Genomic DNA, 18564 nt, shown 5'->3' on the forward strand with positions numbered 1-18564 from the left:
GGGTGCCCTGGCCCCTGTATGGGGCCACGTTGGCTCCCTGAGCTGGCAGGTGGCTGCAGCGCTGCGGGGGGCTCAGCTTTCCCCTTCCCACCACTCCGATCCTGCAGTGGGGTTGCTGCTGCTGCTGCTGCAGAAGAGCCCCAGCGGTGGGACCAGCGTGCCAGGACCCCCCGAGTTATCCCTTCCCCAAAGCAGAGGGTGAACCACACTGCTCCAGCACCCTGGGCTGCTGTCCCCAGCCCCGGGACCCCCCAGGTGACCCTACAAGGGAGCACCGTCCCCTTTTTTCATCTCTCAGTTTTCTGGAGTGGGGCTGCAGCCTGCTCGGGGCTTGCACCCCTCGGTGGGTGTCTCCCTGGGCAGGACCCCTGAGCTTTGGGTGCTCACTCGTCGCTGAGTCAGGCGCCACGCTGTGCAAATGGGACTGGCCATGGCCCTGCGTGCCGCAGGCTCCAGCCAGGTGCCACGAGCAGCAGGAATGTGGCCACGTCACGGCTCTTGGCTCCATGTAGCACGTCCCAGGGAGGGATGCGGGCTCGCGGGTAGTGGGGAGAAGGGCTGCTGGCAGCACTGTGGCCTCCTGGACGGTAACAGCAGGGTGCCCTGGATAGCTACTGGGGCTGAAATGCAGGACTGTGGAAATAACCAGTTTCCAGCTGGGAGGGAGGAATGCAGCCGCCCTCCCTCTTAGGGAGGTCTTGCCAGGAGGAGCTACAGCCAGATCCAGCAGGGGCAGGGGCTGGGGGTAGGGGAGCCGTCCCCATGGCTGGGAGGGAGCTGGGGAGCTCTCACAGCCCAGCTGAGCCACTGAGACCCATCCCAGAGGAGACGTGCCCGGTCAGCAGCACCCATGGAGGTGTCCTGGGTGGACAGCGTGAAACACCCAGGCTGCACCCTGACCAGCATGGTGCCCTCACCGAGGGGCTGGCCGTGGGGAGCAGCACGGATCCAAGCCCCGGAGCTGGCCGGGGGAAGCGACTCTTCCTGGGCTGTCACGGCGGGGGAACAATGCCGGTCTGTTCCCTCCGCACGCTGGGGCCGCTGGAGAGGGGTGTCCCTGTGCGCTGGGCAAGGCCATCGCGCTCGGCTCACAACATCTGCTTCTCAGTGCAGTTGGCTCCGTGGTGAGGCTGTCCTGGGACAGCTGGGAGCAATTACGGTCCCTCTGTAGGAAAGGGGAAAGGTGACCTCAAAGGGAGATTTATGTCCTGTCTGTACGGCGGGGGCCGGGGGGCTGAGCCAGCACTGATGTGAACGGGAACGGGGGCTCCTGTGCTCCAGCCTGCCAGCACTCTGCACGTAACCGGCTCTGTCGTCATCCCTGTTCCCTCAGGTCCGCTACGCGACCTGGAGCATCATCATGGACTCGGTGGTGCCATCCGATAAAGGCAACTACACGTGCATCGTGGAGAACAAGTACGGGAGCATCAACCACACCTACCAGCTGGATGTCGTGGGTGAGGAGCACAGGGCTGGGGGGGGCTTGCCCTGGGTCCCCATCCACCCCAACCTTCCCGAGCAGAAATGGGTGCTGCACCCCGCAAGGCTGGGAGTGGGGAGCCGCCTGCCCCGTGCGCATCCCCGTGGCACAGCGCGCCCTCGACCAGGCCAGGCGGAAGGTTCACCTCGGCCCGTTCTGAGGATTTTTTAATTGTGGTGGAAATAATTTCATAGACCAGACAGAAACTTTTTCTAATCGCCTTATTAGCCATAATTCCCAGCTGGGAAGGCTGGTCTGAGCAGTTCCACATGTGGAGCTGCTCTAAATGCCAGTAAATGAACCATTAAAAATGTGATTTAATTTGATTACACTGAGCAAACTGAAGGGAACAGTCAGCGAGGTGAACAAAGGGGTTTGTTAATGCTGACTCACCACAGTGGCAGCCGCTTTGTTAATGGCCGGGGCCCTCGTTAGGTTTGTTTGACCTCTGACCCCCCCCAAATAGGTACTGAAGTCCCTGTCCCCACACTGGGATGTCACCTGTCCCCATCTGCAGCCCCTCCTGGCTGCTCTCACCCTGCTGGGGGGGGGGGACCCTGGGGAAGGGGACGCCACAGCTCTGCAAGGTGCATCAGTGCCGCCCCCCCAAGCCGGGGTTCCTCATGCGTAGGGGTGGGGGGGTGCAGGGTGCACCCCCTGCGCAAGGCAGGTGCTTCCCTGTGGGTGGGTGGCTGAGCCCCTTGAGCCCCATCGTAAGGTGCCCTGTGGTCCCCACGTCCTGCAGAGCGGTCCCCACACCGGCCCATCCTGCAGGCAGGGCTGCCTGCCAACAAGACGGTGGCCCTGGGCAGCAACGTGGAGTTTGTCTGCAAGGTCTACAGTGACCCCCAGCCCCACATCCAGTGGCTGAAGCACATTGAGGTGAACGGCAGCAAGATCGGCCCCGACAACCTGCCCTACGTGCAGATCCTGAAGGTAAAGCCGCACGCCGGGCTGCCCCAGCCCGCATCCCTGTGGAACCGTGGGGCAGGAGCGGGGCAGTGGCAGCCGTGTGGGATGGTGGCCGTGCTCCTTGGTGGGCTAGAGGAGCTACCTAGGGCTGGGGGCCACTGGCTGGTGGCCGTGAGGCAGCTGGACTGCCACAGCTATCACCAGCCTGCCCAGCTCCACACCGGGGAGCTCCACAAGAGCACGGGGTGGCTGCCTGGCTCCTCGGCCGCACGCAGGCAGCGCAGACCCTTTTGAGCCCAAAAGGCACATGCGGTGGGGCAGGGTGGGCTAGCCCAGGGAGCAAGCATGGAGCTGGGCGCGGGGGGCTGAGCCCCTGGTCTGTCCCAGCATGCCAGCGGTCCTGCTCACGGCAAGCAAACCAGTTGCTGTGCAAAACCCCAGGCGTGCAGCCATCCCCAGCCGTGCCCCTGGCTGGGTTGCAGCGGGGAGCAGGATCACAGCCCCGTGATGGTCTGTCCCTGCCTCCTGCAACCCCCGGGCGCAGCCCCTTCCCTCCTGCCCAGCAGCGGGTACCGGGGGGAGCAGCCCTTGGGCTAGCAGAGCTGGTGCTGGTGCTCCGGGCGCTGCCGTTGCTGACCCATCAATGTGACTCCATGTTGTTGGTCTGTTCCAGCACTCGGGGATTAATAGCTCTGATGCGGAGGTGCTGACCCTGTATAATGTGACAGAGGCGGAGAGCGGGGAGTATGTTTGTAAGGTTTCCAATTATATTGGCGAGGCCAACCAGTCTGCGTGGCTCACTGTCACCAGACCTCTGGCGAAAGGTAATCGGAAGAACACCCGGCGGGGTGTTTCCTTGGACCGTCAGTCCCCGACGGTGGAAAACAAAACTCTGGGCTCTCTTGTTTCTGCTGTGTTTCTGGTGCGACAAGCCATGGAAAAATACTCAGTGGGGCCGGCTAGGTTCTGTGCTGTGTGTGTGTGTGTTTGTGTCTCTGTGTTCCTCCTGTGTGCCTCTCACCCCATCACGCAGGCGCCGGGACTGCCCCGGTGCCTGCGGGGTCCGGCACCACCAAACCCAGGTCCCGGCGGGTGCTGCCGTGGGCCAGCCCACACCTTCGCACCCAGCCCGGGCACCCCTCCTGCATGTGGCTGGGGATGACACAGTGCTGCACCCCCCGGCTGTGCTGCCCTCCTGTCTCCATCCTCGTGCTTCCCCGTGTCGTACAAGTCAGCCGGCCGGCTCTGCCTGAGGTTCATTTCTCCATGTAGCCCATTGCCAGCATGTTCAGATGGGCAGGACACTCAGTCTGGTGAAGGGTTTTTAACCAGCATCTCTTTAGGTCCACCTGGATGAGTGGTCATCCTGAGGGTCTCTCTAGCAGGTCTGCAGTGGTCTCTGTCTGCTCCCTGGGGGTCTGGCAAATGAGACTGGGCTCTCCCTCCTCTCTGGCCTCCTTCCCAGAAGATCTCATGTCGTTTGCTTCTCCGTTTTTTGCTTCCATTTTTCCTTCTAGACGGCTGGCGTTAACACAACAGACAAAGAAATGGAAGTCCTTCACTTAAGGAATGTCTCATTTGAGGATGCTGGGGAGTATACATGTTTGGCGGGTAATTCTATTGGGATCTCCCATCACTCTGCATGGTTGACAGTTCTCGAAGGTATATACTCCTCTTCCTTTCCCTTTCCTCCCTCCTTTCCAATGTATGCATTGCAGTCCGGGAGAGAGCGCTCCCCGGCCCTTGCCCACCCAGTGCCAGTTGGCGTGCAGCGGGATTGCTGCGGGGCTGCTCCCCGCAGCCGGAGCGGGACGGGGCATGTGTCCCCCCGCTGTGTGCCCCCCTCCACCCCCCGACTGGGGTCTGCTGCCCGCTCTCTCCCTGGCCCAGGCAATGCATACGCAGGGGAACTTAACCAGGGGCTGCCCCGCTAGTCCTGCGCCCCAGGGCAAGGCCAGCGCCCGGTGCAGCGTGGCACGGGGTGCCCAGGCAGCAGCAGGGTTTGGGGTGCTGCCTGCTGCCGGGCAGCTGGCTTTGCCCTGCGGCACGGGACCGTGCCAGGGCTGTGTGTCGCTTCTGCTGTGCTGCTGGGGACGGCTGCCCCTGTCCCCATTGATGCTGCTCCTCAGGCATCAATGCTGCACGGACCAAAGCCTGATAACAGCAACCGGGAAAGTTTTTGGGGTGCTGCATGGTTGTTGTTTTCCAGCCAAAAACTTTCCCTGTTATCAGCCACTGCTTTGTCAGCCGGGTGTGCTCGGAGGTGGGACAGAAATCTTCAACTCTTACACCTCTCTCTGAGGCTCTGCTCTTGGGAGGGGGTCAGGCTGGGGGTGCTGCTGGGGGGTGCAACAGCAGCTCCCACCCTGCCAGATTCACTGCGGTTTGCAGCTGCCCTGGACCATGCCATGTGGCTGCAGCTGCTCCGAGCTTTTCACGGCGCTGACACCTCCTCTGCCGCCAGCAGCCACTTAAGCGGGGTCTGCCCCATGGCACAGGACCCTCCTCCCTGCCAGCCTGGGGGTCCCGCGGCAGATCACTGCCACCAGAGGTGCTTCTGGCTGCTCTGCCCCGAGCTCTGCCCGGTCCTTATCAGTAATTCCTGGACTGCCACATCCCCAGGCACTGCTGGATGCCCCCTTCATCCCACCATGCTCAGGGTAACCCCCAGACCCCAAAAGACTTGCCGCTCCAAGTGTGGGCAGGGCATGGCAGCTGGGAAGGGCTCCCATCCCCGGGGGTGCCCGCGGTGCCTTGTCCCTGCAGGACGATGCAGGAGAGCAGCCCTGACAGGAGAGCCCTGCTGCCTTGGCCAAGGGACGCAGGTGCTGTCGTCACACACACACACAGCCCGACCCCATCACACCTTTCTCAGTTGGCCCCTTCCCAGCCCAGGGCCCCATCCTGCCCAGGCACCTGCCTGTGCATGCTGCAAGGGCATTGCACGGCCGTGGGGGTGAGGAGCCTGGGGGTGCACAAACGCCTTCCCCGCCAGGGTGGGTGGGCAGTCCCCCGATCCCCACCACACACTGCTCTGAAGCCTCAGCAACGCAGAGCGTGTCCCCACCGGGCATGGGGAGGAGCCGAGGGGGCTCCCCTCAGCACCGCTCCGCTCCTGGTGGGTACTGACACCCTATTCACACCAACCCAGCCATTGAAGACACCCCAGCCATGATGACATCCCCCCTCTACCTGGAAATCATCATTTACTGCATTGGAGCCTTCCTCATCTCCTGCATGGTGGTGATCATCATCGTCTACAAGATGAAGAACACCACCAAGAAGACAGACTTCAACAGCCAGCTGGCCGTGCACAAGCTGGCCAAGAGCATCCCCCTGCGCAGACAGGTAACAGAAAGTAGAGAGGGGGTTTGTTTGCACCTACTGCCCCTCCTGCCCTTCCCGGGGGGGAAGGTTTTAGGTGAGGATGGGTGGGGGGAGGCCCGGGACCACCTTGCCCTGCTGCACGTGCCACCCTCTCCAGCCTTGTCCCCATCCATGGACTGCACTACACACCAGCAGCACAGTGAGCTGGGGGGGCTGCACAGCCCCTCGTTGTCCCCTGCTCGGCAGGGGTGATGAGGAAGACCAGAAGGATTTACAGCAATTTAATACTTGAGCAGAAGCGTGTTTTACACACTGAGGCGACAGGAGGACTCCCAGGCTGTATATTTTGTGGTATCAGCGTGCCAGAAACTAATTACAGATTACTTAGCCCAGGTCTGACGTGGAAGCAGCGCTGACGGAGCCCTGTGTGCAGGCAGAGGGGGCTGCGGGCAGGGGGCTGCGGGCAGGGTCGAGGTGTGATGGCTCCCGGTCAGCATGTCCCTCCTGGTGGGGCAGCCAGCTGCAGCCTGGGCGCTGCATGAAGGTAACCCACGGTCCCCGCTGCAGGTGTCGGCCGACTCCAGCTCCTCCATGAACTCGGGCGTGATGCTGGTCCGGCCCTCGCGGCTCTCCTCCAGCGGCACCCCCATGCTGGCCGGCGTCTCCGAATACGAGCTCCCTGAGGACCCGCGCTGGGAGCTGCCCCGGGACAGGTGAGGTCCTGTCCCCACGGCATGCGCCCTGCCCCAGGGACAAGCTGCCAGAGCATCCCTGGTGGGAGTTGGGTGGGGATGGTGGCACCGCCGATGCTGTTTGCTAATGGTGGTGAGCAACCTGCGGCTACCGACCCCCACCTCAGGGTCTCTCCTCCCGCCAGGCTGATCCTGGGCAAGCCCCTGGGAGAAGGGTGCTTTGGGCAGGTGGTGCTGGCAGAAGCCATTGGCCTCGACAAGGACAAGCCAAACCGCGTGACCAAGGTGGCAGTGAAGATGCTCAAATGTAAGCGGTGACGAGAACAGGGGGTCCTGGCACGATGCCGCAGCCCTGTCTGGGGCTGGGTGTGTGTGATGCCAGGGGGTGGGGGTCCAGCCTGGCCCCCCCTGACCGCTGCCTTCTCTGCTGGTTTAGCCGACGCCACGGAGAAGGACTTGTCCGACCTCATCTCTGAGATGGAGATGATGAAGATGATCGGCAAGCACAAGAACATCATCAACCTGCTGGGAGCCTGCACGCAGGACGGTGAGGGCGTGCGCACAGGGAGGGGGCATCCCCTCTGCCACCCCTCCAGCTGCCACCCCTGTGCCGGGAGGGGGCTGACCCTGCACCTGTGGGGTTGGGAGCCCCCGCTCCAGGGTCCGGCTGCTCATCCCGCCGTCCCTGCAGGACCCCTCTATGTGATCGTGGAATACGCAAGCAAGGGCAACTTGCGAGAATACCTGCAAGCCCGGCGGCCCCCCGGCATGGAGTACTGCTACAACCCCACCCGTGTCCCCGAGGAGCAGCTCTCCTTCAAGGACCTGGTCTCCTGCGCCTACCAGGTGGCCCGGGGCATGGAGTACCTGGCCTCCAAGAAGGTGAGGAGCTCCCGGAGAGCCATGGTGGGATGGGGAGCCCAGCAGCTGGGCTCGGGGGGGGGGTGCACCCTTCCTTCCCAGCCTGTTTCATCGTGAGGAGCCATCCAGGGGCTTTGGGGACCGCCTGACGGCCCCGTGCTCCGTCAGTGCATCCACAGGGACCTGGCGGCCAGGAATGTCCTGGTGACTGAGGATAATGTGATGAAGATCGCTGACTTCGGTCTGGCCCGCGACATCCACCACATAGATTACTACAAGAAGACAACGAATGTGAGTGATGGGCGAGGGCAGCGGCGCTCTCAGTGCCGGAGGATGCCCCAGTCCATGTTGGCAATGCCATGGACATGCAGGGCTGCCCACCCCTGGAATCCTCCTTGCTCCTGGCGGCACAGAGCTGATGTGGGGCTTTCTTGTGTCGCAGGGTCGCTTGCCAGTGAAGTGGATGGCCCCAGAGGCTCTGTTCGACCGAATATACACCCATCAGAGCGACGTGTGAGTAGCAGCCGTGGGATGCGTGATCCCTGCCAGGCTTCGCCAGCGGTGGCCTGGGTCAGGGGGAGATGGGGAGCCAGAACTGCTGGTGCAGGAGGAAACCCTCACTTTCTGCTGGGTGCTCCGCTGTGAGCCCTTCTTGGCCACCCCACCCAGCACCACTGTTGCTGCCGGCGTCACTGCCTGCATCTCACAGCATCTCGCCAAGGTCATGTCCGCCCTGCCGCAGCTCGCGCAGCACTGCCCACCGCTGAGCACGATGCGCACTGTGGCAAAGTGCACCAGATGTGATCCATCTTAATTTAATGAAGATATAATTAGTGTCAGCAGACAAAATATTTTGAATCCAAATTACATTTGGTGCTGGGACTCATTTGTCTTGCAGAGTGAATCAAAGTTGTTAGTGCTTGCCCCTCCCAGCAAACAAACTTCTAACTGTCCCCAGAGCTTTGAAGTGGGGGTGTCAGCTCCACCGAGCTGGGCTCCCCAGCGTCTGCCATGTGTTTGCCCCGGGCAGGTGGTCCTTCGGCGTGCTGCTGTGGGAGATCTTCACACTGGGCGGCTCACCCTACCCCGGTGTGCCGGTCGAGGAGCTCTTCAAGCTGCTGAAGGAAGGGCACAGGATGGACAAACCCAGCAACTGCACCAACGAGCTGTGAGTGTGGGGCTGGGCAGGGGAAGGGGGGGATGCTGGCACCCTAGTGCACCCCGCCTGGCTGGGGACTGGTCCCGCTTCCCCTCCCTGCACCCTCCCGGAGCCAGGGCTGCAGCAGCAGCGCAGGTCGGGGGGCTCTGGGTGCGAGCACCCAGCCCAGGGCACAGGCAGGAATGCGGCAGGGGGACGGGCAGATGGCCAGAGTTACATCCCTGGCAGTTCCCAGCCCGCAAAACCAACAGCTGAACCTGTTTGCAATAATCAGCATCTCCCTTGGTTACTTTTCAGCAGGAGTGAAGCCCAGGGTGACCCCAGCGCAGGGGCTAGCTCAGCTCCCCAGGCAGCCCCGCACCTTTCCCAGCACCCACGGGTGGGGGGTTTCCTTCCTTCCACACGGGATTAGCCCTAAATCCCTGGAATAGTGTCTTTGCTGGCCGTGGGTCCCAGGCCGAGTGCCGGTGGCTGTTCCTGGGTGCTGCTCTGCTCCTGTGGGTGGGGGGTCCCCAGCCGCTCCCTCGGGGCTCAGCCCTCACCTCCGTCCCAGGTACATGATGATGCGGGACTGCTGGCACGCCATTCCCTCCCAGAGACCCACCTTCAAGCAGCTGGTGGAAGACCTGGATAGGATCGTGGCCATGACCTCCAACCAGGTAGGAGAGCCAACACCCACAAGCCCCTACCTGCACCCACCCTTCCTGGGATGGGTGCTCCCTGGGGGATGCCCAGTTCCCTCCTGAGCCCATCCTTGGGGTTCATCCCTCCCAGGAGTACCTGGACCTCTCGATGCCGCTGGATCAGTATTCTCCCGGCTTCCCAGACACCCGCAGCTCCACCTGCTCCTCGGGGGAGGACTCTGTGTTTTCTCACGACCCTCTTCCAGACGAGCCGTGCCTTCCCAAGTTCCCCCCTCAGCACACCAACGGCGGACTGAAGCGACACTGAGGGTGGCACTGCCAGCAGGGACTGCCATGCCATGCCACGCCATGGCCATGCCCGCGGGCTGCCGGCGGATGCTGCCTGCGCAGCCCAGTGGTGCTGAGCTATTGCAGAAAGGGTTCAGAGACACAGCCGTAGCATCTCACGTAACCAAAACCTCCCAACTCTCATGCCAGCTTCTCCTGCCACCTTAGTTGTGAGCTCTCTGCAGCCCGAAGGTTTTGTTCTGGTGGTTGGTTTTTTCTGGTGTTTCCTTTTCGTTTTAAAACCTCTTTTCCGTGAAGTCTGCTTGAATATTCCCGCCTGGTTAAGCCGAAATTCTCTCCTGTGGGCAGCGCCTGGCCAGGGAGCCAGCCACCCATCCTGGGACGGCACACCCTGGCAGGGCACGGAGAGCCGGGCTTGTCTGCGACTTGGAGAACTCACTAAGCCGAGAGCAGCACCGGGTTTCTGCGGCCGCATGAGCTGGGGAGTGTCAGTGTCTGGAAGCCTCGTCGGCGCGGGGGTCCTGCCAATGTGGGGGTCCTGCCGGTGCGGGGGTCCTGCCAATGTGGGGGTCCTGCCGGTGCGAGGGTCCTGCCAGCGTGGGGGTCCTGCCACTGTGGGGGTCCTGCCGCCGCCGTGCTTGCTGCCCACCATGCTCTGGGGCTGGTACCCCAGCTCCAGTGCCAGCACCAACGGGCTTTGCTGACCAAACCCACGGTACCTTGGAAGAGGGAGACACAGCGTATACATTGCTCAGCACTGATAACAGAGGCAGCCAAATACAACAGTGCTAAAAACAAAAGTCCTGTGTACATAACTAAAAATATGTATAAATATGAATATATATTTACATGTCTTTTTAAAAGGGTTGTTACCAGAGATATACCAGTTTGGTAGTAAGGTACTAGTGGCTGGTAGATATCAGTTGCTATAAAAAAAAAAAAAGTTCATATATTTTGCTACTTTTGCTGTTTTTATTTTTTTAAATTATGTTCTAAACCTATTTCAGTTTAGGTCCCTCAATAAGAATTGCTGCTGCTGCTTCAGTTTTATATGGGGTTGTATTAAACAATAATAATATTGTGTCGATGCCTTTTGGGAATACGTTGTCATTACGTGCCTGGCCTTTCCCTGGCCCCTGCGCCCCCGCGCCCCCTCCCAGGGCTCTGGCAGGGCTGGGGCTGGCCCGTGCCTGCCAGGCACCTGCGGCACCATATTGGTGCGTGGGGTGCCAGGGTGCCCTGTGTTTCAGGCAGTGCCAGAGAGGGGTCGGGATGGTGGCTGGGGAGGGGGCTGCAGCCCCTGCCCCTGCAGTTGGCTCCCCTCTGGAGGGAGGGGGGGGGGGGGGCTGGGGCCCCAGCTGGGGGATGCGCTCCCTGCGCAGTCCCCATTGCCTGGGCGATGCCTGCCAGTGCCTTACCGGCACCCGGAGCATCCTGAGCCGGGGCACCGTGTCACCAGGCTCTGCCCGCCCGTGCCCACTGGGCTCTGTCCCAGAGGCGGTCACAGTGCCGGGGCAGCCCCTCGCCAGGGAAGGGGCCTCGTGCCCCCTCCCTCCCCATCACTGGCGTTGAGACTCCAGAGCCAGGATGCTATTACTTGAAAAGTTTATTTTGCCTTTGTATGGAGAAATATTATTTGTTGTAAACTCTTCTGTAATGAATCTGGAATTCTTGTAATTATTAAAGACTTTAACCGAGACTTTGCCAACCATGGCCCCATCCCTGGGCGGGGGTGGGTGGGGTGGTGGGAGATGCTCTGGGCTGGCAGGTGGTGGGGAAGGGGCTGCAAGGGGTCTGTGAGCTAAAGCTCATCCAAGCAACCAGGTTGGGAGAGTGGAGTTCAGAGGGCAGCGAGGAACAGTGGTTGGGTTTGTGGCACCTTTTTCATGGCTCCAACGTTCTCCGTAAAAATGTTCTCCCATTCAAGTACTAAACACCATTCGCCTCCTTTTTGCTACTGAAGCGACTCGTGTGTGGCTGTGACAATGCCAGAAAGTGTCATCTGGCAGGTCCCTTCCTGGGGACAACCCACCTGCTTGCCGAGGGACAGGGTCCTGCAGCCCAGGGCCCTGCAGAAGGTGCCACTGTCCCTGCAGGCTCGGAGTGACACAGCCCCACAGGGCTGGGGTGATGGGGGTCCGGCCGGGCAGCCCTGCCCCCCTGGTGTAACTGCTGCGGCTCTGGTTCAACCTCTCCACTTTTCCTGTATTTTTTCCTGCTCCCAGGGTCCTGGAGCCAGTGCCAGTGCCAGCCCCAGCCTGTTTGCATTTGAACTTCACCAGCTGCCTCCAGAAAACGCTGGCCCTGGGAAAGGTGTTTCATCACCTGAGAAGCCTGGAGTGGTTAAAGATGCTGCTGAGGACCCTCAATCGGGGCATCGTGGGGGCATCATGCACTCCACAGCCCCTCAAGCTGCTCAGGCATGCGGGTTCTGGGCAGGGGGGCAGGTGGTGGCTCACCCCGCGGGGGGGACAAGCTGCCACCCCTTTACTGAGCACTTAAATGGTTAAGGTGAAACGGCTGCGGCATCCTCACTGGCCCTTTTAAAAGCATCTGCTTGTTGCTATTTCCCTGTGTAAATTAAATCGATCAGCTGTGCTCTGCCTCCCTTCCCCCCCCCCCCCCCCCCCATCTAAATTAAGTAAAGCTTTTAATCAAGTGATTTATGTTGAATTCACAGTCCTAGATTAAACTCGCAGTCCAGGCAGCCAGGAGTGGGGCCGGGGTCTCCATAAATCACCGCTCTCCCTGGGACCGACTTGGCAAGGCAGCGGGGAAAGATGGAGCTCGTGTTTACATCATCCGAAACTGCTGCTATCACAATCTTCTGCTCATTTCCTGGGGTTACCAGGAGGGCAATTAAATATGATAATAAGCAGAGCGACTCCAGCAGCACTGCTAATGCATGCTGCGAGGCTGGGGAAGGGATGGGCACGCACAGCTGGGTGCTCTTCTCGCATCCCTCGGGGACCCAGTGCCCTGGGCATGGACGGTCCCTCCTGCAGAGCCACGGGCAACTCCAGGAGGCTGAGGCACCCCAAAGCTGGTTCCAGGACCCCACAGGGAGCAGGACCCTGAGCCACCAGCCCCAAGGGTGGCAGCAAGCCTGGGACGAGGCTGCAGGAGATCATCCTGCAACCCCTGTGCAGGACACACTGAGAAGCCCCACTCAGGGCTGCATGGGGACCCGTGGGAGCAGCGCCACCCCCATCGCCCAGCGCGCTGGGTCTCTGCCTGGGGGGTGCCTGCAGCTTCTCCAGCCCTGCCTGATGCTGGACCCTCCTCACTGCGATTGAACTTAGGGTGTGGGTGGGACGGGGTCCCCCGGGAAATGACCCCAAAACAACGGGGGATCTGGAGTTGCTGCCTGCGGGAGCCCCCTGAGTGGGTGGCAGGGGGCATTGGGCACTGGCGGCCACCGAGCACTCAGCCGACAACGGCGTGTTTGGCTCTCACAGCATCCTTTGTCTCTTCCACTCCTCGCCTTCCTCTTTCTCTCCTTTTAAAGCCCTCCGGTTGTGCAGGACCGAGACAATCTCTTGGCCCCAGCCCAGGACCTGGCTGCTCTGCTCGGCGCTGAGCTGGGCTTTGTCCCGCTGCCAGCCATGGCAGGAAACCTTTGCAATTCCACCTTGATGCGGGATCCCGTGGCCCGGCTCCCAGAGCACAGCTCAGCGGCTGCATGGGGAGCGACCCCCCCATCCCAGCCGCCCCTCCGCCCCGCGCGTCTCACCCAGCTGCAGGGTCAGTGGGACCCGGGGTCCGGCTCCAGCTCGCCCCGGCCACCCACAGCTGAGCTAAGACAGAACCAGATGTGCACAGCTGTGGTGGAGGCAACCTGCAAGGGGGGCACGTGGCTCCCCCCTGGACCCCGCTGCCTCGGAGCTGCAGCAGCCCTGTGGCACCCTGCCCCGTGCGGGGTGGGCAATGGACTGGCCAGGCGAGCGCGGTGCAGAAGAGTGCCAGCAGCCCCAGCCCCCCACACTCCCATGCAGACCCCCACGGTCCCACGCAGCCGCCCTTGCGGTGCAGCCTGTGCCGAGCAGAGTGGGAGGGAGGTTCCAGCTGTAAATTGCTTTCTTGCAAGGAAATATCCCTGTCCCCGCCGAGAGGTGGGGGACTGCCGAGCGGAGACCGCAGGAAGCTCAGCAGGAGTGGGGCCACGGCTGCAGCCCCCAGCATCCATCATCTGCCCCGAGCTGGGGGCCACGCTTCCCAAAACCCGGGGGATGCCCAGGAGCGCCGCCCCTTCAACCCCCTCTCACAGCCCCATCCGTGGGGTGGATGCTGGGCATGGGGGGTGGCTCTGGGGGGGGCCGCTCGCATAGGGGTCTGTGCCCCTGCCCAGGCACGGCCGCCCAGCCTGCAGAGGATGTCGGTGTCCTGGCACGCATCCCGGCCCCGGTCACACCGTCCGCTCCAGCTCTCCCGAGGAGGGAACTTGGCACGGCTGTTGGCGAGGCTCCCCCGCTGCACATCACCGCCCTGACAGCTCGCGCACCAGACCCTGTCAAACACCACGGATCGGCTTCATTTCATCCAAACAAAACATCGGCTATGAACCGGGGCAGCTGTGGATGATTCCTGCTCCCATCTGAGCCCCACCACTGTGCAGCGGGCTCGGAAGGGACCCTGCACCCTTCGCACCCCTGCGTGCTGCCTGGCTGTGCAGCTGGCCTCCCAGCACAGCTCCGGGACGGGATGCTCCCAAATCCTGAAGGCAGCCTGTGCTGGGCCAGGGGCAGCACCGCGGCTCAGCTCCAGCCACGCGGGGAAGGCCCCCCAGCATCCCTGTGCCACGGCCTCGTGTCCAGCCAGGGCGTGGGAGCGTGCAAGGATGGGCAGAGGTGAGACGGGAGCATCCCTGTGGACAACCCAGGGATGTTGTTGCCTGCGCCCCATAACACTCCGCGCAAGGTTTGGCTCTCGAGCCCTTGTTCTACATTACTTTAAGCTGGTGTAAGCCTCCGTCTCCTTTGTTACAAATTTATAACAGAGACAGAAAGCCTGCTCGGAATGCAACGCTCGAATACAGGAGGCTATAAATCTCAGCCTTTGTTGTGCTTGGGCCTCACTACATCAGTGCTTTTCCCTCTGAATATTAATCTACTATAAAAGTGCTGACCAGTGCATCTTTCCCCAACAGCTTGCTGGGGACGAGGCTGACGCAAGGACCAGCGCTGGCTGTGGCACAGGAGACGTTTCCAACCAGCATCCAGCAGAAATCCCCCGTCCCCTGGGCAAGCCGCTGCCCCTGCACCGGCACAGCCGTCCGCTGGTGGGATGGCGGCAGACACGGGTGCCATAAATCCTGGCTCCAAGCTGGGAGCAGCGATAGTGCAGGGATGCCCGGGGGAAGGATAAACTGGTGGAGGAGCTGGCTCTCCGAGCAGAGGGGAGGGCTGAAAGGTGTTTGGCACCGGCATGGCTGGAAAAGCTCTCCCCACGCCAAAGCACACACGGCCTTGGATCTCCTCAACACTTAATTTGCCCGATGTTGCAGAACAGAATCCAGTAATTTATGGGGCTCTTCTGGGTTCGCTTCCTCCGCTTGTTCGGGGGTCATGTAGCAAAACCGCTGACTCCCCCCTTTCTGCACCTGTGGGGGTCCCAGGAAGGCACTGGGGTCCTGGCACCCTGGGCAGAGCTGAGACTCAGGCACGTGCTGTGGCCCCGCAGCACCCACAGGTGCCTGCTGAGGGGCACGGGGGACCAGAGCCCCTCTCTGCAGCTTTGCAGCACAAATCCACTCGGGAAGGACTTGCTTCTCCCAGGCCAGAGGCCAGCTGCCTGCCGGGGGGGCAGGGGGTTGAGCCTCGTCCCCAAAGCCCTGCAGCAGCCACCAGCCTGCGAGGGTGCGGGGATTCTGGGTCTGCAAACAGGTTTGTTCAGAGATGCGTAAGTGTCCCAGGGCTGCTCTGGGCTCATCCCCACCGCCTGGCCCCAGCACCCTACTCCCCCCAGCAGAAGGGTGGCTTCATCCATGATTTGTGCTCACTTCCAGGTGGAACACCAAAGCTGGCAGCCCTGCCGCACGGCTGGGGGTCACCACAGAAAAACTGGGGAAGAGCAAGCCCTAGCTTCCAGATCTTTCTAAATTAAAAGCACAGGAGGAAAACAGACATGAAGCAAGCTCTTGCACAGGCGCCAGCGTGGCACGGCCACAGCGGAGCACAGCCAGGAGGATGGGGCTGTGGGAGCACCTTAGCTCGCCCGCAGCCGTGCAGTGCCCAGGTGGTGCCACAGGCTCCCTGCCAGTCCCTCGTCGCTCTCCATCTGCAAAACCTCTCAGCAGAAGAATGTGCTGCTCCCTCAGCAGCAGGCACAGGCTGGCTCTGCCTTCATCCTGCCCAGGACACCCCGCCAGCCCCCTCCTCTCCTGCCGCCTCAAGCAGGGGCTGCCAGGCAGGAGCATCCCGAGGGAGCTGCTGGAGCTGGCGCAGGGTCGGCGCTCGGAGGGAGCAGGTAGGCAATGAGGACAGCTCACTGCGAGCTAATGGGGGCTAAGCCAAGCCCCAGGGCTGGGTGCCCATCACCGCCCTGGGTGCCAACCACTGCTTCCCATGCTAATTATTGTTAATGACCATAAAACAAGCAGACAACAGGCCACCTCATGCTTCCACACCTCGGCTGGGTAACTTGCAGCTCTTGACACCCCAGTGAAGCTGCCAAGGCTGCAGAGCTGAGCAGCTCGCTTGGATCTTGGGTTACCTGGAGGAAACACGCCGTGTTTAAGGACGGCAGCGGTGGGTGAGTTTCAGACAGCTGCAGGGCTGGGGGGCCACCTGACCCCAGCAGATGGACCTGTCCCTGTCCCGATCCCCATCCCTGTCCCTATCTCTGGCAGAAGGCATCTCTCAGGCAGTGCAGGATGCTTGAGGGCTGCCAGACCTTTTGGACAAAGCTGCTGCTCCTCTGGGGGCTGGTTGAGCCCAGCTGGCAAAGCAGCACTCAAAGGAGCTAGTACCTGATCATTCCAACTCAACCTTCCCCAGGCAGTTGCTAAACGCTGCCAGGAGGAGTTCAGTCAGGTTCAGAAGTCAGAGCAGTCGCAGGTCTGGAACACTGGGCGGGAGAAGATGACTTCCCTCATTATCCTGTATTATGTGGTATAAGATGTTCTCCTAAGATGTATTTAAGGACTGTCGGAGTGGCCATCTTTCAAGGGAACATTACCCATTTGCAGGAAATTTAAGGGTATTATCTCCTATTTTCTGCCTACCTCTTGCACCAAGACCGGAAAAGCCTCTGACAATTTGAAATTCAACTCCAAATTCTCCAAACACCCTGAAAACTTTCCAGGCTGCCAGAATAATGTGGCGCTTGTCCCCCGGCAAGGCCTGCCATTGCACCGTGCAGCCCAGAGCCTGGCAGTGGGAGGGATCCCACCGAGATGGGGATGCAGAGTGGCTCAGGGGGTGATGTGGGCTCCCCAGGTGCCGCTGGGCTCTGTGTGGGGCTGGCATCCCCTTCCTGGGAGCCTGGCAGAGCCAAAGCAGCCCTGGGAGGGGGGCACGTGTCTTTGCCCCGCCGCAGCCAAAGCGCTGGCTGGCAGAGCTGGTTCCTCCCCGGCTGAGTCCCGACTCCTTTCTGTATCAGGGGAGCAAACGGCCCCCCTGGGCGCCAGGAGCTGGGGCAGGGGGTCTGCAGCGCTCAGGAGCATGGAGAAAAGCTTTTGGGTGGCCATGGGTAGATCTCCCGGTGTGCCGGTCCACCGGCTGCATGGGGCAGCCCACGGCAGAGCCGGCTGAGGGCTGGTGCTGGAGCCGTGCAGCACGCCCAACACGGAGCATCCCCGAGGGACAAGGCCTGTGGAGCACTGCTGAGACGTGCAAGGGGCAGCCCCAGCAAGACCCCCCATGCTCCAAGTGTGCATGGGCATGACAGAGCCATTTCCCCCTCTCCTCTGGGGCAGGAACACCAGGGCACAGCCTCCCCTTTGCTGGGTGGCCTGAACAATCAGCTGTGGGTGATTTGCACTTTGGCACAGCCCTGTGCTGTCCCCCGGGGCCACCATGCTCTGAGCAGGACCCCTGGCAGGGGAGTATCTCCTCCAGCTCCTGGGCTGGGTGCACCCCAGGGCGCTGTGCCCCCCTGCGCTGCTCACTTGTCATCTGCAAAGTGGGAACAGTTCCAAAAGCACAGCCCTGCTCCCTTGCTCACCCCTGGGACCCCTTAGGCTCTGCCAGAAGCCCCCGGGGAGGTAGAGCCACTCCTGAGAGCCCTGGTTGGGTGGGGGGAGCAGGTGGATCCCTTTAAAACCAGAGCAGGAAAAGAGCTCCTGCCCTGTAGCTGCCCTACAGCCCCCAGAGCGTTCCAGGTACAACTGGTAAGTGCTCCCCAGCTCCACCACAGCCCCCAGAGTGTCCCAGGCATCACTGGAAAGTGCTCCACAGCTCCAGGGCTGGGTGCTTTTGCTGCTGTTATTATTATTCTCTAGGGGATAGCTTGGGGTTTGCTAACAGGCTGTGAAATGGGCTGAGAGGGGTCTTCTCCCCACAGCTGCTCTCTCCTGCCTCTGCCCAAGCAGTTCAGCTGCTGGTGGCTGGGGTTTCTCTGGAAATGTTGCTGGTGAGCTGCTGCTGACTCCCATTCCCAGCTGTGGAGAAACTTGTGCGTGGCCTTTGCCTCTCCAGAGGGCTGCAGGCATGTGCCATCACCCGAAACCCTCATTTACAGAGTCAGGTGCTCAGACACCCCAGATAATGCTGCTTTAGTGCAGGCAGGTTGGAAAACGGGACAGTGTTGATTTTACAGCTCCAGAAGCAAAGACAGAAAAAGCCTTCCTCCTCCCTGCTCATCCCCCCAACAGCCCTTATCAGGGGCCGATGCTGCCAGGCACAGCCTTGGCGCTGCTGCAGCAAGGCAGTGACTATCCTGCCCTGTACCTGTGACCAGGTGGGCTCAGACCCCCTCAGGTCTGCAACAGAGTGTTCGTACTGGTTCAAAAATCAGCCTTCCTGAGCCTGTCTCTGCTGTTTACCCTGGGAAGCCGACAGCATAATCCTGCTCAGCTGTCAGTGCTGCCGGCACACTGGTCTGTGTCGGATGCAGCCTTAAGGAAGGGGGAAGGTGAGCCTGTTGCCGCTGTGCGGAAGGTACCTACCTACCGGGCTCGCTCGCTGCACCGGGGACCTTGCTTCCACGGGCTGCAAGCGCAGCGGTGACAGGCTTGGCAAGCTGGTAGGAGCGCAGGAAGCA

The 18564-nt window shown here is 61.4% G+C and overlaps 1 protein-coding gene across 8 annotated transcripts in view; it reads left to right on the top strand.

Annotated features, from left to right (window-relative positions):
* FGFR1 (fibroblast growth factor receptor 1) overlaps positions 1-11062 on the top strand; it is a 29847-nt gene extending 18785 nt beyond the window's left edge. For 3 of the 8 annotated variants that reach the window (XM_055696163.1, XM_055696167.1, XM_055696168.1), the window contains 13 exons: positions 1334-1457; positions 2226-2416; positions 3066-3216; positions 5544-5746; positions 6287-6432; positions 6597-6718; positions 6848-6958; positions 7103-7293; positions 7441-7563; positions 7715-7785; positions 8303-8440; positions 8985-9090; positions 9206-11062. In XM_055696163.1, the coding sequence (XP_055552138.1) occupies positions 1334-1457; positions 2226-2416; positions 3066-3216; positions 5544-5746; positions 6287-6432; positions 6597-6718; positions 6848-6958; positions 7103-7293; positions 7441-7563; positions 7715-7785; positions 8303-8440; positions 8985-9090; positions 9206-9382 (1854 nt within the window). In that variant the 3' untranslated portion in view covers positions 9383-11062. Of the gene's footprint in view, positions 1-1333; positions 1458-2225; positions 2417-3065; positions 3217-3909; positions 4055-5543; positions 5747-6286; positions 6433-6596; positions 6719-6847; positions 6959-7102; positions 7294-7440; positions 7564-7714; positions 7786-8302; positions 8441-8984; positions 9091-9205 lie in introns of all 8 variants that reach the window. The other 5 variants (XM_055696165.1, XM_055696169.1, XM_055696166.1 and 2 more) reach the window with 3 other exon arrangements.
* The last annotated feature ends 7502 nt before the right edge of the window (positions 11063-18564 follow it).

This window comes from Falco cherrug, chromosome 18, assembly GCF_023634085.1.
Source record: "Falco cherrug isolate bFalChe1 chromosome 18, bFalChe1.pri, whole genome shotgun sequence".
NCBI classification, from domain to species: domain Eukaryota; kingdom Metazoa; phylum Chordata; class Aves; order Falconiformes; family Falconidae; genus Falco; species Falco cherrug.